Here is a 15,878-nt window from a genome sequence, read left to right as displayed (position 1 = left end):
AGTCTCTTTGCACCCACATCCTCTGTGCTTCGTGTATGGAAAATTTGTGTCACATCAAATGTGTCACTAGTTTTTTAGACCAGCAAGGGCATTCCATTTTACACTACTGAGTTGCATCCATGTTATCAGGGTTTACTTTTCATTAGCTATAGTAACTACTATATGTCCTACTTACAATGGGCATGTCCTCCTTTTTAAGTATATATCTGCTTCTCACAGAGGGAATTAAGAGTTGAAAATTTCAGAGGGCTTAACATTCAATATATTAAGAGGTATTTATAGAATAACAAAAAATTTTCACCTTCTGGCCCTTTTATGAAAAATTTACTGGATGCCTAATACATTTAATATTCAGTAGCATGTGAGAATAATTTTTATGCAACTCTGATAGTTAGAAAGATAGATAACTCAATTATTAGATCATCTATCAAAATATTCAGATGTATAAGAGGCTACTAAAAAGATTGATGACAGAGAAAGTCCACTGATTCTCTAGCCATCATATTCATGCATTTGGCCAGACAACATTTTTCGCTGCCTTCACAAGCAAGCTTCATTACCCATCACTCCACTGAAAAGAGTTTATTATGAGGCTGCCATCTTGGCAAGACTATTATTTAGATGATAAATGCTGAGGGGAAAAAAAGTGTGTCTACTTTTCTTTTTTTTTTTTTTTGAGAAAAAAGATGAGCTTTTCTGACAGATAAAACAAACAGCATCTACATTTCTAATTAACTTAAATTTGGCAGATACAAATATAGGTCAGTTAAAGCTATGATGTTATCTTCTGTCTGAATTTTACCCTTAATTTGTAAAATGTAAATTAACTAATTAGACGAAAAACAGCATGATTAGTGACAAAATGCTTCAGCTGGGTCTTTGCTGCCTGACATTTATGATCAACTATAATGAATTATTGCTTTTTAAAATAATTGATAGAATATTTTTTTTCCTCACCACAATGAAAGAAATTTTACTAAGAATTTATAAAAGAAGGCCAGGAACTTAGCAAAACAACAGAACTTTGTGGTGTACTTTCTGAGGAAAAGATGTTTGTAAAACGGTATAATAGAAACAATCGGGTTAATTTATGCCTGTGTACCTAGGGGTGAATTTAAAGGAAAGAAGCGTATGGACATTAAGTCACTAATAAATCCAGTAAAAAGACTGTCAGGACTTAACCCTTTCCCTGTCATTTCAAACAGATTTGCTGTGTATTCAAAGCAATTTGTGAGAATAATGTGCGTGTGTGTGTGTGCGCACATGCATGCACACCTGCGTGTACCCACGTGCTGGATGCGGGGGTCACAAGGTTTCATGGAGAACGGTGAGAAAACAGAAAAGAATTTGACCACTTGAGTTTCAGCAGGAAAACCTGTCAGTGTGAAGTAAAATTAATCCATGTAATAGTTAAGTGAAAAGAGGTCTTCACTATTCCTATGTAAAGACTCTACAACGAGAAGTACAACTGCAATGTCAGATACAGTTGTCAACTGAAAATTACAAAAAAATCCTGAAAGTTAAGGTCTGGGGGTTGGGGGCGGGGGTGGCCACAGTTTGGCACAGTGGAGCCTGTATGACTGGGCCCTGGGCAGGCAGATTAGGATCAGGGCTGTCAGTTCTCAGAACACACAAACTTAGAGGTCTAACCTGAATGAGGAATATCAGGAAATTGGAGCTGAAGCCTGGTGGTAACCTAGGTAGGAGATGAAAGTGCTTTGTCAGTACTGGGGACTGGTTTTGAAAGGGTGAAGAAAATAGAAAGGGAAACAATTCCAACAAAGATGTATGATGCTCAGGGTGCTACTGGAAAGTTCAAAGTTTATGCAAGATAGGTAATAGTTTGAAACAATTAAGTACTTCAGAATTTCTGTCTCAATTTTAGGCATGCCACTAAAATACTTATCTTGGACAAAAGTATCTGAATATGGCAGACAGTTATCACATCTGGAAATAATATCACTGAAATACTTGAATAATCTTTTTCCCATATTATGACAAATACATAAAACTTTTTATATTTTGCAAAGTGCAATCTAAATGCTTAGAGAATATTATTCCACTTTATATTTACTAGCTGTGGAGACAGTAAGAAAATCTTTCTGAATAGCTGCTCCTGATTAAAAAGTACTTAGCTTATTACTTTTATTTATATTTTAGAAATTCATTAATAGTAAACATTTTTCTTTCCATCCCCACATCACCATGATTTTGCATTAAGAAATAAAATGGGTAACTAGTCAAAGCTCCTTTTCACAGTACACAATCCTAACATAGAATGCCTTTATACATGACAGAAAATTCTCTTGACAGCTCTCTGGTTTCCACCTAACTCTTCAACCTCTTAACACATGATATACCTCTGAGGCAACTACTTCAAAAGCTACCTAAGATTTACCTGTATGTACATTAATTTTGCACTGTAGAGGTAATCCTCAAACATGTGAACTCCAATAAATCGGTTTCTATCACAAAGGTGAAGACTGCAAAACATATAACAGCACAGAAACCTCCTAATTTGTTTAGTTTCAGTCTTTCAAGCATTAACAATCTCCATTCCCAACAAATTCATTTGAATTAAAAGCATGAATCGGTCTAAGTAAAGATTTCAGCTTGATGGTAACTGGAAAAACAAAGCTCGAGAAATTTAAAAAGCAATCACTTATGTTCATTTAAAATTTGTAGTATTTCTATAGGGAAGGCAGCATTTCATGTTTGAGGAGTAAGTTTATCTGTGGAGGAGGAGAAAGGCAAAGAGAGCAACGCAATGAGTGTCAGGTACTCTGTCCAGACCTGAGTCCCTCAGTATTGCAGGAAGGTCAGATCCTTTCAGCATTGTACTGGTGTGTCAAAATATGTCAACAAACCATCACACCACAGGAAGAAGAATGACCTTTCAGTTCTTCATGTTTGGGCTGCCTGTGGAGCTTTGGACATGGGGAATGCATGAATGGTTTTCCTAGCTGCTTGACAAATGCAACTCCCGAGGTTTCTTTCAAGTGTGATTGTTAAAAGCCTGGGTTCTTACATTTTGGTACAACTTTCTCAACCCATATAACTCATGATGGAAACTGATGTTAACTATCAATACTCAAAATAATCAGATTCAATGCAACTAGACTAAAATTACTTTATAAATGTTTAAATGTGAGAGATGAAGGTTGAGAGTCAGTAAATTTAGAAATAATCATATTCACTGTAAGAGTAATACTTGTTAGTCAATTCTCTAGGCTTTATTATAGATGTCATTATAACACAGTTGCCTTCTTTCTCTCCCTGTCCATAAAACTAGGTGTTTCTCTACTCTCCCCTTCTGGGAAAACCTACTTTGCCTATTTCTACTGCAGATATCCCTAAATGAATCTCTCTCTGATCCATCACTTGGACTCCCACCCCATAACCCAGTTGCCTCTGGACATTTCTAATCGTCGCAACTGAAGTAATCACTAACCTAGGTTATTTTCCACTCTCAGTTCCTTAAGAGCAGCATTGCTCTCCCCATGGCCAATATCAAAACCTCAAAGTTATCTCTGTTCCGCACCGCCCAATACAACAACATTTAGTTACTTGCCAAATTCTTTCTTATCTCTGTAAGTCTACACAGTCTCCTTCCATTTCCACTGCCACCATTATAATTTGGGAATTAATAGAGTGTTTCAATATGGATGACTGGAAGAGCAATTGTGTTCCTCTTCCCAACTTCTTGCTTCTGTCCACCCTGAGCATTGCTACCAGAATATCTATCCTAAAGTGGCCTGATCATGTCACTCTTCTATTCAAAAATCTCCCCTGGCTTTCCAGCTCTGTGACCTTGACCTGGGCACTTAACTTTTCTATGCCTCGACTTTCTCATATGAAATGAGGATAAAATACCAGTATCGACCTCATAGGACTGTTACGTGGATTGAAGAGGATAATACATATAAGTGCTTAAACCAGTTCCTCGAACATAGTTGGTGCTCAGTGTTGGCCATTTTTGTGATTTATGTACATGTTGTTTCCCTATTAGATTGAATTAAATTCCTTGAAGGCAAAGTTAGGTTTTGCTCATCTTTGTACACTCTGAAATGCATAATATACTGCCTCTACATAGAAGGAACTCAGTATCTACTGAATTCAGTCATGTATCTGTCCTACTACTTATGGACCACTTTGCTAGAATGTGCTGAATTAGAAATATATAGTGGTAAAAATATTTATTTCACATTAAACAATGAAAGGCAATTGGGGCTGATCAAGTATTTTGCTCTAGTGTTGAGTTCAGTATGGTTTTATATACCTGACCTGTGCACACAACCAATGACTTCATTTTCACCATTTTCATAATCAATATACAGTGCTCTGAAAGTATTACAGCCAAAGCCATCAAGGACAACTGTGACAGCCTCATATTTACAGAAGCTGATGAGCTTTGAATTAAAAAATCCTCTTTTCTAAATAAAGGAATTTTGCATGAAGTTTGAATTTATGATCACTTGAAATGAGCTATCAGGGATGCTATAAGACTGAATTTAAAATGGGGATGCGGTGATGATTAGCAAAAGGGAAGGAAATGGCAAAAAGGAATATATAAGGAGAAGCAGGAAGGGGTTAACAAGGTACCTTGTTGGTAGAATCTTTATGAGAAAATAAGGGTGAACAAAACACAGGAAGCATCTCAATGTAAGTGATTCAGGAAGGGAAGGGAGTAAAACAAGAAAGTAGAATTCACACAAATCATAAAAGTACACTAAGAATATAAAGGAGAGAGCAAGAAAAAGAAAAACACAAGTGAATATAAGTGACATGTTAATGGATAAACAGAATTCATATAGGAGGTTTAATTTTCACAAGAATATGACTTCCAGGGTCAATTAGAAATTAAAGGGAAAGGATGCTTACCATGGCCATTATGTATCCCTATATATTTCTGTTTTATGAGAAGAAGAGTATGAGACATGAAAATTATATGCATGGTTCATTTTCCATACTCCACATGTGTGGGAAGAGAATAAGCAAGGGTAAACTAGGGCAATGCAGCCTCATCACCTAAAAAAGTCACCCATCCCAGGAGATTCTTGAATGATACGTAATAACAGAAGATGGTCAAAAATGGAAAAAATGTGTCTCTTACATATAGAGAGGGAGAAAAGCCATCACTTCTGTGAATGGGGTTCTATCTCACCAAAAGATGGCTAGCCTTATTTTAGTCTAAGAGGCAGCAGAAGCCCTTAGTGAGTGCTATCAAAAGATGACCAAAGAAAGCTGCTTTCTAACAACCATAAGCTTATTATCCAGTTTTTGGCCTTAACGATATGAAAAGCCTTTCTTTCTTTAGGGCAAAAAGTAGTGACTGAAAATCCCATTCCAACCCTCAGAAGACTGGGAGAAAGAGAGAGAGAATATATGGATGTTTATTTGAAAGAGAGATATCAAAAGAAATAAACTTGAAGGTTTCCACAGCACTCTCTCATAGCTGATGCTTAAGAAAATTTGTTTAGGATGACAATGAAGTCTAATGCAGCATAAGTAAGATTACAAGGTTAATGTTAAACAAGACAAACTGGTTTACAGTGCATTAAATTACGTGTTAAAAACCATAATTGAGAGGACATCTACTTGGATCCAAGATGAGGTAACAGGGACTGTATTTATCCTCCTGCTGGAAATAACTAAAAAGCAAAATAGATAACAACAGTTAGCAAGCAGTGAGGGACAGTGACCCCTGAATGATGGAAAACAAAAGAGGCGAGCACTTTGATTTCCCCAGCTTGCTGCCTGGAGAGAGTTTCCAGGAGGCAATGTGGGGAGGAAGAACCTTCTCAGAGTTGAGGAGATGGAGCTGGGGGAATGGGAAGACCAGGCAGTTGAAGAGTTTGTCATAAAACAAGTCTCAGTAATTTTAAAAGGATTCAAGTTTGTCTCTGACCTCAATGGAATTAAATTAGAAACCAATAACAGAGAGCTATGTGAACAAGTTCCAAATATTTGGGAACAAAACAGCATGCTTCTAAATAGCCTGTGGGTCAAAGAAGAAATAAAACTAAAAATCAGAAAGTATTTGGAACCAAATAAAATAAAAATACAACATATAACATTTTGTGTAATACAGCTATAGCAGTACTTTGAGGCAAATGCACAACACTAAACTGCCTATATTGGGAAGAAAGAATGGTTTCAAATCCTAAGTCTTCCACCTTAGGAAACTAGACAAAGAAGAGCAAATGAAACTGAAACTGAAAATAAATAAATAAATAAATAAATAAATAAATAAATAAATAAATAAATAATACAGACTAAAAATCTATGAAAAAGAAAAAAGAAAACCAACAGGAAAAAGTCAATAAAATGAAATATTGGTTCTTTCAGAAGACCAGTAAAATTGATAAACCTCTAGGCAGACTGATCTGGAAAAGTAGACAAAATTATCAATATCAGGAATGAAAAAGGTGACATCACTACAGATTCTACAGATATTAAAAGAATATGGGAGTATTTTGAATAAGTTTGTGCTAATATATTCCACAACTTAAATAAAATGAATAAACTCTTTAAAAGACACAAAGTATCAAAGTTCACTGAAGAAAAAAATAGATAACCTGAATCCCTGTATCTATTAAATAAATCAATTTTGTAGTTTAAAATCTTCCCACAAAAGAATAGCCCCAGATTATTTGACTGGGAAATTCTACCCAGTAGTTAATGAAAAAGTTATAACAATTCTACACAAACTTTCCAGAAAACTGAGGATAAGGGAATACTTCCCAACTCATACTACAAGGCCACCATTACTCTAATACCAAAACCAGACAAAAAGTTTAGAAGGAGAAGTAAATCACAGACCAATCTCACTCATGAATGCAGATGCAAAAATTCTTAACAAATTTTTAGCAAATCAAATATAACAAAATACAAAAAGGATATTGCTTAATGACCAAGTGGGGTTTATCCCAGGATGCAAGGTTGGTATAACATTCAAGAATCAATCACTGTAATTCACCATATTAATCAATTAATTTAAAAATACCCATATGATCATCTTAATAGATGCAGAAAAAACATTTTGACAAAATCCAACACCTATTTTGATAAAAACTCTCAGCAAACCAGGAATAGAGGGAGTTTCCTCAAACCTAAAAGGCATCTACAAAAACCTATAGTTAATATTATTCTTAATGGTAAAAGATTAAATGCCTTTCCCCCAAGACCAGGAACAAGGTGTACACATTCACCACTATTCACCTTTGTATACGAGATTCTAGGCAGTGCAGTTTAAAAAAAAGAAAAAAGCATCCAAACTGAAAAAGGAAGCAAACTGTCTTTATTCATAAACATGAATTGTTTATATGAATAAACATGTTAAACATGAATATGTTAAACATGAATATGTTTATAGACAACATGGTTGTCTATATAGAAGATCCTATGGCATCTACCAAATAAGTAAAGTATTAATAAATGAGTTTTACCCACTTGCACAACGCAAGATCAATACACCAAATCAACTGTATTGCTCTATTTTAACATGATAAATTGGAAATTGAAACAAAAAAAAATCACTTCCTATAGAATCAAGAAATATAAAATACATAGGGTCCCAAATTGATCTATAAACTCAATGTGATGCCAATCAGAATTCCAGCAGATATTTTTAGGAATTTATAAGTTGATTCTAAAATTCATATGGTAATGCAAAGGACCAAAAATAGACAAAAATAACTTGAAAAAGAAAAATGAAGTTGGAGGACTAACACTACCTGTTTTCAAAATTATGTTATAGTAATCAATACAGTGTACAATTAGTATAAAGACAGACAAATTGGCCAACAGAACAAAACAGGGAATTCAGAAAAAGGCCCACACATATATGATTAATTGATTTTTGACATATGTGTAAAGGCTATTTAGGGGAGACACGATAGGCTTTTCAACAAATGGTTCTGGCACAACTGGATATCCATATCCAAGAAAATAAACTTCAAGCCATACATCACGCCATACTTAAAAATTAACTGAAAATGGATGCTAGACCTAAATGTAAATACATAATTATAAATCTTTTAGAAGAAAACAAGGGTAAAATCTCTGTGATTTCTTTAAATCTTTAAATCTATAAGATTTCTTAGATATGACATCAAAGGCATAATCCATAAAAGAAAAAATCTGGTAAACTGGACTTCATTAAAATTAAAAACTTCTGATTTTGAAAGCCACTGGTAAGAGAATGAAAAGACAAGCCACAGACTGGAAGACAATATTTCATATCTGACCATATATCTGATAAAGGACTTAAATCCATGATTTTTTTAAACCTACCAAAACTCAATAATAAGAAAACTCAACTAAAAAATGAACCAAAGATTTAAACAGACGCTTCTCCAAAGAAGACAAATAGATAAAAAATAAACATATGAAAGGATTCTCAATATCATTTGTCATTACAGAAAAACTAAAATCACATTGAGACACTATTACACAACTATTAGAAAGTTTGAAGTTAAAAAGACTGACCGAAGGGAGCACCTGGAACTCCCATAAACTGCTGATGGGAACATAAAATGGTACAACCACTTTGGAAAACAGTTTAATCATTTTCAAAAAGGTAAAAATCCACTTACCAAATGTCCCAACTATTTTATTCCTAGGTATCTGCCCAAGGGAAATGAAACCATACAAGGTTTTTACATGACTGTTCATGGAAACTTTATTACTAATAGCCAGAACTAGAAACAACTTAAATGTCTATCCACAAGTGAATGGATAAACAAACAGTGGGACAGCCACACGATTGAATACTTGTCAGCGATGAAAAAAAATGAACTCTTGATATGTTCAACAACATGGATGAATAATGAAATAGTTACATTGAGTAAAAAAAAACGCCAGACAAAAGAGTATATGCTGAATGATTCCATTTACAGAAAACAGAAAATGTAAACTAATGAATAGCGACAGAAAGTAGATCAGTGGTTGCCTGGGTGCAGAGACAACTGAAGGGACTGAGAAGAAGGATTATAAAGGGGTACAAGGAACTTGTGGAGGTGGTAGGTATCTTTGTCACTATCTTTGTCATGGTGATAATTTTATGAGTTTATACATATGTTAAACTTGTCAAATTATATACTTTAAATATGTGCAGTTTGGGGCTTCCCTGGTGGCGCAGTGGTTGAGAATCTGCCTGCCAGTGCAGGGGACACGGGTTCGAGCCCTGGTCTGGGAAGATCCCACATGCCGCGGAGCAACTAGGCCCGTGAGCCACAACTGCTGAGCCTGCGCGTCTGGAGCCTGTGCTCCGCAACAAGAGAGGCCGCGATAGTGAGAGGCCCGCGCGCTGTGATGAAGAGTGGCCCCCGCTCGCCGCAACTGGAGAAAGCCCTCACACAGCAACGAAGACCCAACACAGCCAAAAATAAATTAAAAAAAAAAAAAAAGGTGCAGTTTATTGTATGTCGATTATATCTCATTAAAGCTGTTTTTAAAAACACCATCACTTATTAAAACAGACATTTTACATGCTTACTTTTTTCTGTACCATATATAAAAAAACTCTGATTCTGTAGATTTCAAATACAACAATTTAGGGGTTATTATGTTCTGGGTGCATAGGTATGTATATCTTAGGATTCTGTATTAATCCTACAGATGTGCATTTTTGAATATACAATAAGGAGAGCAACAGAGAGAGCAACAGAGAACGTCTGGCCCATTTTCTTGAACCACATGAAGGTGAATATCTACGCCTCATATGCTGGAGAGCTTTTTAGCTTCAGCTTAGCAAACGCATTAAGTCAGCGGTCCCCAACCTTTTTGGCACCAGGGACCAGTTTCGTGGAAGACAATTTTTCCAAGGACCGGGGTTGGGTGGGGGATGGTTTTGGGATGATTCAAGTGCATTACATTTATTGAGCACTTTATTTCTATTATTATTACATTGCAATATATAATGAAATAATTATACAACCACCATAATGCTGACAGGAGGCAGAGCTCAGGTGGTAATGAGAGTGATGGGGAGTGGCTGTAAATACAGATGAAGCTTCGCTCGCTTGCTCGCCTGCTGCTTACCTCCTGCCGCTTACCTTCTAACAGGTCACGGACCGGTACTGGTCCATGGCCCAGGTGTTGGGGATCCCTGCATTAAGTGACAGAGTAAGTGGCCTCTTATAACAGGTTTATCACTATGACTGACATTAAGCTGCATGGTCGAGCAGAAAGAACACAGGTATGAGTTCAGAGGGAGACCTGGGTTCAGGTTCTGTCTTTGCAATTTACTGCCTCAGTCCTCACTATGAAGCCCTCAAAGGCAGAGGCCAGGTGCCAACTGACTAACAAGTGTCTGTGAAGTGTTTGCTGATCTGAACCAGTATTCCTCAATAAAACTCTCCTTTTTCTCATGAAGACTCTATGTAGAAGCACCTAGGCTAGGAATGCTGGGGCTAGCTGGCAAATGAAGGCCATGTAAAGCAGTGGACTTCAACTTGATGCAGGTCAACGTCATCATCAGAAGTTTTCAAAACGAAACAAAAAAAAACCTCCTAAGGTCCAGGCTCCACCACACACCAATTAAATCAGTTCTCCAGGGATGAATCTCACATCAATATTTAAAAAGTTCCAACCATGTGATTTTAATACATGTGAAGTTTGAGAATCACTGCCCTAAACCCCAAGCCATTTTAGCAGCAATTTCAACCTGATCTCCATTATTCCAAAATTACTTTCAAAAATGAACTCTGTATCCTTGGGCCCCTGACTCTGTGCTCCTGAGTCACTTCCTTTATTCTTCTCTTACTCTCTCTGGACAATCATAACGGTTGTGTTTCCATCCTTAGAATGGACACCCAATCATTTGCTTGTTGGTTTGATTTGTGGTAATACTTCTTAAACATATGTGATTCATATTAACTCTATCATAATAGCTCAGCAAGAAGAGTTATGCCTTCAACAATTCTTTGGTCCCCTGGAATTGGGAAACTGGTCAATAGGCACCATCCCTTCCCAACTAAAATAAAATCTTGTACATGCTTGAAGGTAATAATCAGATAGACATCTTTCTGAGAAACTGTGATTCACTAACATTTCCTTATAAGCCTATTTTCTTTCCCTTTAATCCTTGATTAACTCATGCCAGTTTTCTCAACCACTATCTCTTTATTGCAAATACCACTTCAACGGCCTAAGACAACATTTCTATTCCTCATTCAGTTTTGTATTTAAAGTCAACATTGAAAACAATTAACAATGGCAGAAAATATGAATTCTGTGGTGGGCAAAGTTCTTGCTATTCATATTCCAAATGCAGAAAAAAATGGTACTTAACCATTATGAGAACTCATAAAAGTACTATCTACACAGAAGACACTTCCTTTGTCCTTTTAAAATATTTCGAGGTTACTCCAGCTAATAACAGTGTCAAGTATTTCTCTGGAACAATGAGACATCAGTATCTCACAACCAGTACCACTATAAGAGATGGAAAAGCAAATTATTATATTTTTACCTTCAGAGAGGCCCTCTCCAGTCCATTTGCTAATTATTAGTCAATCTGTCTCTTGTTGCTGGTGATGACTGCTTGTTAGCATACGGCAGCAGTGCCTTCTGAGGCTGCTGTAATTGAAGGTTTGCAAGAGCTTCTATAGCTGAGGCACATTCTCCAACCTAAGACAGATGTGATCAGCCTTGTTGTTAACAAGACTGAAATAACTGGAAATCTGTGATTTGGCTAATTGCAGGCTTCCTGGAAGTACCTTCATACAGGAAAAACTTTTGGACATCCTCTGAAAAATACCTTCCTTAACTCTAACTGCTTGGCAGCCCCATTCTAAATGCCTCGCCTCTCAGGTTAGCACAGCCCAGAGAAAGCAATCACTAAACCATTGAGTAAATAACCAATCTTTAAAAAATACTTAGAGGTAAGAACTAAAGTCAAATCGATTCCTGTGGCAGAAGGTATTAGCTTACCATTGCCTCTAGGAGGGTAGACTCTCTGGAGCCAAAGGTTCAAAGATCCCACAGATGGAACTCAGCTCTCCATCTTTTCAGTGAGACATAAATGTGATCAAGGCCATATTTCCTCTGGTGCTCATCTCCCCTCATATCCTAACATCAGCACAAGAAATGACTTTGGAAGACAAATATACTTGCTTCCTTTGATACCTTTAGTCCCAGTCAAGAGGGGTCCATGGCCTGGACCCAAACTTTAGAGGATTCTGCTCTGGCCTCCTCTGGTTGTACCACAGCCCATGGGGTGAGGAGACTGCAGAGCATAGGGAACATCTTCACCTGATGTCTGTTCCCTCCAATACCTTTCTAAGTCACACTCCGTGTTACCAGGGACCTCAGAACTTCCTGATCAAATAGTCCTGAGACCACTCTCAGGGCCTGCCTGTTTGATAAGAGGGCAGACCACAACAGTGTGCACCTCTGGCCTGAGAGATGACCAAGGGCAGAGGTTTGTGGGAAGGTATCAATACATGGAGCTTGGATGTGCAGGCTGGGCTGTGCTTAAAACCTTCCCAGGTGTAGGACAGAGCCAAAGGTGATAAAAAAAGGGAGATGGGTTGTGCAGTGGCGGCACCTACTCCTATCCTACACTGTCATATGCAGCCTGGATCTCCAAGAAGTCCAGGAATTCTTAATGCAAATCTGAACTTCCAGATCTTCATGCAGGATAAAACAGATTTTATTTACTGTCTGTTAACTTGACACACAACCTTAAATATTTGGGCACATTGTATATAGGCCTCCATTCATACTCTTGTCCTAGGCCCGCAAGTGTTAAGGTGGGCCCAGTTTCACGCAGCCCCTAAAGAAACTAGAGAATAGCTTCTGCTCAGGATTTTCAAGGCATTCCATGTCAAATATCAAACAAGAGACCTTGCTGAAGTTTTGTGAAAGCAAATAATCAATATAAGATTAAAAATACTTGCCTAAAAACCTTCATAAAATGCATTTGCCACTTATCGGTTATTTTCTATTTTAAAACTCGTATGTAAATAAACATGCTATATTTCATGATACAGATTTGCAAAGTCTATACATCTGAAAAGTCTATAAAAGTTCTCTAGAAAAATGAGGCATTTTTCTCACTGTCCTTAGGATGGCATTCTCAAAGAAAAAATTTTGGTCTTACTGTATTTTAATGTCACAATGTCTAACAAAATCCTTAATGGTTGATTCAAAATGTTTTTGTCTGTTATGCATCAGAAAATCCATTCATATATTTATTTGTTCAATAAATATCTACTGATCACCTACTGGCACCTATATGCCAGGCATTCCACCAGCTTCTGGGCATTTGATGTTGGATAAAACAAACAGGTAGGACGTAACTCAATATATTAACTGGAGGAGAGTGGCAAGTAAACAAGCAATTACAGTATTTGACAAATGCTATGAACTTACTAGCAGAACACAGGAGGGGCACTGAACGCAATAGTGAACTGCAGGAAGGTTTCCCAAAGAGATGTCAGTCAAGCTGAGTGCTGAAGTTAGCCGAGTAGGAGTTTATCTGGCAAAGAAGGAAATTAAAACATCTACTCAGAAGACTTCTAAATTCTATCAGACAGTGATACACAGGAAAAAAGAGACAGAGGAGAGTATATTTGTTGACTGCCAAGCACTGTGAAAGTGCTTTATATGTATTAAATAACTGCTCTGCACAACAATATGGTGAAGAAGGTGTTATCAACCTCATCGTGTTGAGGAAAAAACAAAGGCTCAGGGACGTTAAGCAAGTTGCTCCCAGTCATGGGACCAGAGAGTGGCACAGCCTGGATTCAAACCCAGGAACAGGATAGATTCCTCCCATTACATCAAGGATCACTAAACTGGAAAATCATGCTCAAACAAAACTTTGCCTTATTCTTTCCAGTCAGTAAGCTTAGATCTTCTTTGAGAGAAGTAGAGAGGTATATCTACCAAGTGCACTTTAGTTTTAAATAGATTCCACTGATGACAGTGTGCCCAGAATGGCAGATGACAGGGCTGAACTTAACAGCTGAGATTTCCATGTTCTTGACTCAGTGCTGTTGGGCATTGTTCATGCGCTGTATGGTTGCATGTGGTTCTTTGTAATTTAGAGTCATCAGTATTTTCATCCAAACAGACCCACTTTATCGCCAACCACTAAAGTGAGCATAGGGTGTGTCTGCTTCTGCTTCTTTGAAAGGCCACAAGTTAGAACCCATGTATATTCTGGCCTCACATTGTAGAATTAGTTTCTTCTTTACCTGTCACCATCTCAATAAGAAAATAAACTTAGTAATGTAGGTCAAATTGTCAAAGAACCCACCTTTTGACTAGACAAGTAGGACGAAAAGGTATTTTTTGTTTCCAACTGCATAATATGGTTTTTTATACAATTTGTATATAGATAGCCCTAAGTATATGAGATAGATATATGTAAATATATATGCATTTTCTATACAATTGTAGGCATAGCCCTATATAATTTGGGGCTATGTTACGGTTCAAATGCTGCTTCTCAGAGGCATTCCTTTAACCCCACAGAACTGGAGAGTTCTGAGGAGTTCTTTAATCAAGATCGTACCTGGGATGAGGGCCCACTTGCTGAAAAGGCAGCTTATGTTCAGTACTCAATATCTGATTTTAGGGAAGGTGACTACATTGCAAAATTTAAATTTGTTTGAGGTTAATTAAGCTGGGGAAAATTCTTGAAGCTTTGATTACAAAGGAATGAACTGCACCCTACGTGTCATAATTAGAAATAGCAATATAAAAGGTAAAGCTCTTTCAAACCAAGTAAATTGGTGTTTGTATAAATGTTTCCAACTACTGTCTATTCATTCACTCAGACAGGAGTAAGTATTATGAAGAAAAGTAGAGCCGAGTGAGGAGAGAGGATGACTGAGGGTGATGCCTTCTAGACTGGGTGGTTAGGGAAGGCCCCCCCTGAGGAGAGGAAATTTGAGCAGACACCTGAATGTCATAAAGGGCAAGCTATGTGGAGATCCAAGTGAAGACAGTTCCAAGCAGAAGGATTAGCGGGAGTGAGGGTCTTGAAGCAGGAACAAGCAGTGTAGATTCAAGGAAGACAGAGAAAGTCAGCGTGGCCAAGGAATTATAAGAGACAGAGAGAACCTTAGGTGAGAGGAGAGGGGCAGGTGTGGACAGAAGTGGGGGTGGTGAGAGGTAGATCATGCAGGGCTCTGAATGTCACGGTAAAGAGTTTGGATTTTATTTTAAATGTGGTGGGAAGCGACCCAATCTGATTTATGTTTTCCAAGAGTCAATTTGGCTGGGGTATGAAACACGACCTCAGGAGTGCAAGTGCTGAGTGCTGAGGAGACCAGTTTGGAAGCTACAGGAATAGTCCAGGAGACGCTTACAGACACTGAGGCAGCAGCAGGTGGGGTGGTGATACAAGGCACAATTTGAGACGTGGTGAAGGTAGGGCTGAATGGACTTGCTGATGGATTGGTGATGATACTCGGGGTTGAAGATCTGGAGATATTGTGGTGCCACTAGTTGAGCTTGGGAGGAAATGGGGGAGTAACAAGCTTGGGGAAGAAAGTCAAGGGTTTAATTTTGGACATGTAAAGGCTGAGATACCTATTAGATAACCAGGAGGAGATACTGAATAGCCAGCTGGATAGATGAACAAATGTATACTCAGGGGGAATCTTAGGGCTGAGGGTAAAAATTAGGAGATGGCAGCATAGAGATGGAAGATAAAGCCACAGTCTCTGGTGAGATCTTCCAGGGAACACCCAGGAAGAATGTAGACAGAAGAGGGAGGAGGGGTGAGCCCTGAGTGCCAGGGCCTTCCAGTCTAGAGCTGGGAAGAGGAAGAAGAGATAGCAAAGGAGACAGAGTACGTTGCTGGTGTGTGGGGAAGAAACCGAGAATAATATCTTTTGGAAGCCAAAAAAAGAGTATGT

At 37.7% G+C, this 15,878-nt stretch overlaps 1 protein-coding gene across 5 annotated transcripts in view; it reads right to left on the bottom strand.

Moving 5' to 3' along the window:
* CDIN1 (CDAN1 interacting nuclease 1) overlaps positions 1 to 15,878 on the bottom strand; it is a 259,336-nt gene that overhangs the window by 125,226 nt on the left and 118,232 nt on the right. The window contains exon 11 of one of the 5 annotated variants that reach the window (XM_068535335.1): positions 13,146 to 13,486. The exons of the other annotated variants lie outside the window; for them this stretch is intronic. Coding sequence (XP_068391436.1) covers positions 13,483 to 13,486 — 4 coding nt within the window. The 3' untranslated portion in view covers positions 13,146 to 13,482. Of the gene's footprint in view, positions 1 to 13,145; positions 13,487 to 15,878 lie in introns of those variants that run through there. 5 annotated transcript variants of the gene reach the window in all.

Source organism: Eschrichtius robustus, chromosome 1 (assembly GCF_028021215.1).
Source record: "Eschrichtius robustus isolate mEscRob2 chromosome 1, mEscRob2.pri, whole genome shotgun sequence".
NCBI classification, from domain to species: domain Eukaryota; kingdom Metazoa; phylum Chordata; class Mammalia; order Artiodactyla; family Eschrichtiidae; genus Eschrichtius; species Eschrichtius robustus.
Note: the sequence above shows the minus strand (reverse complement) of the source record. Positions and strands in the feature narration are given on the sequence as shown.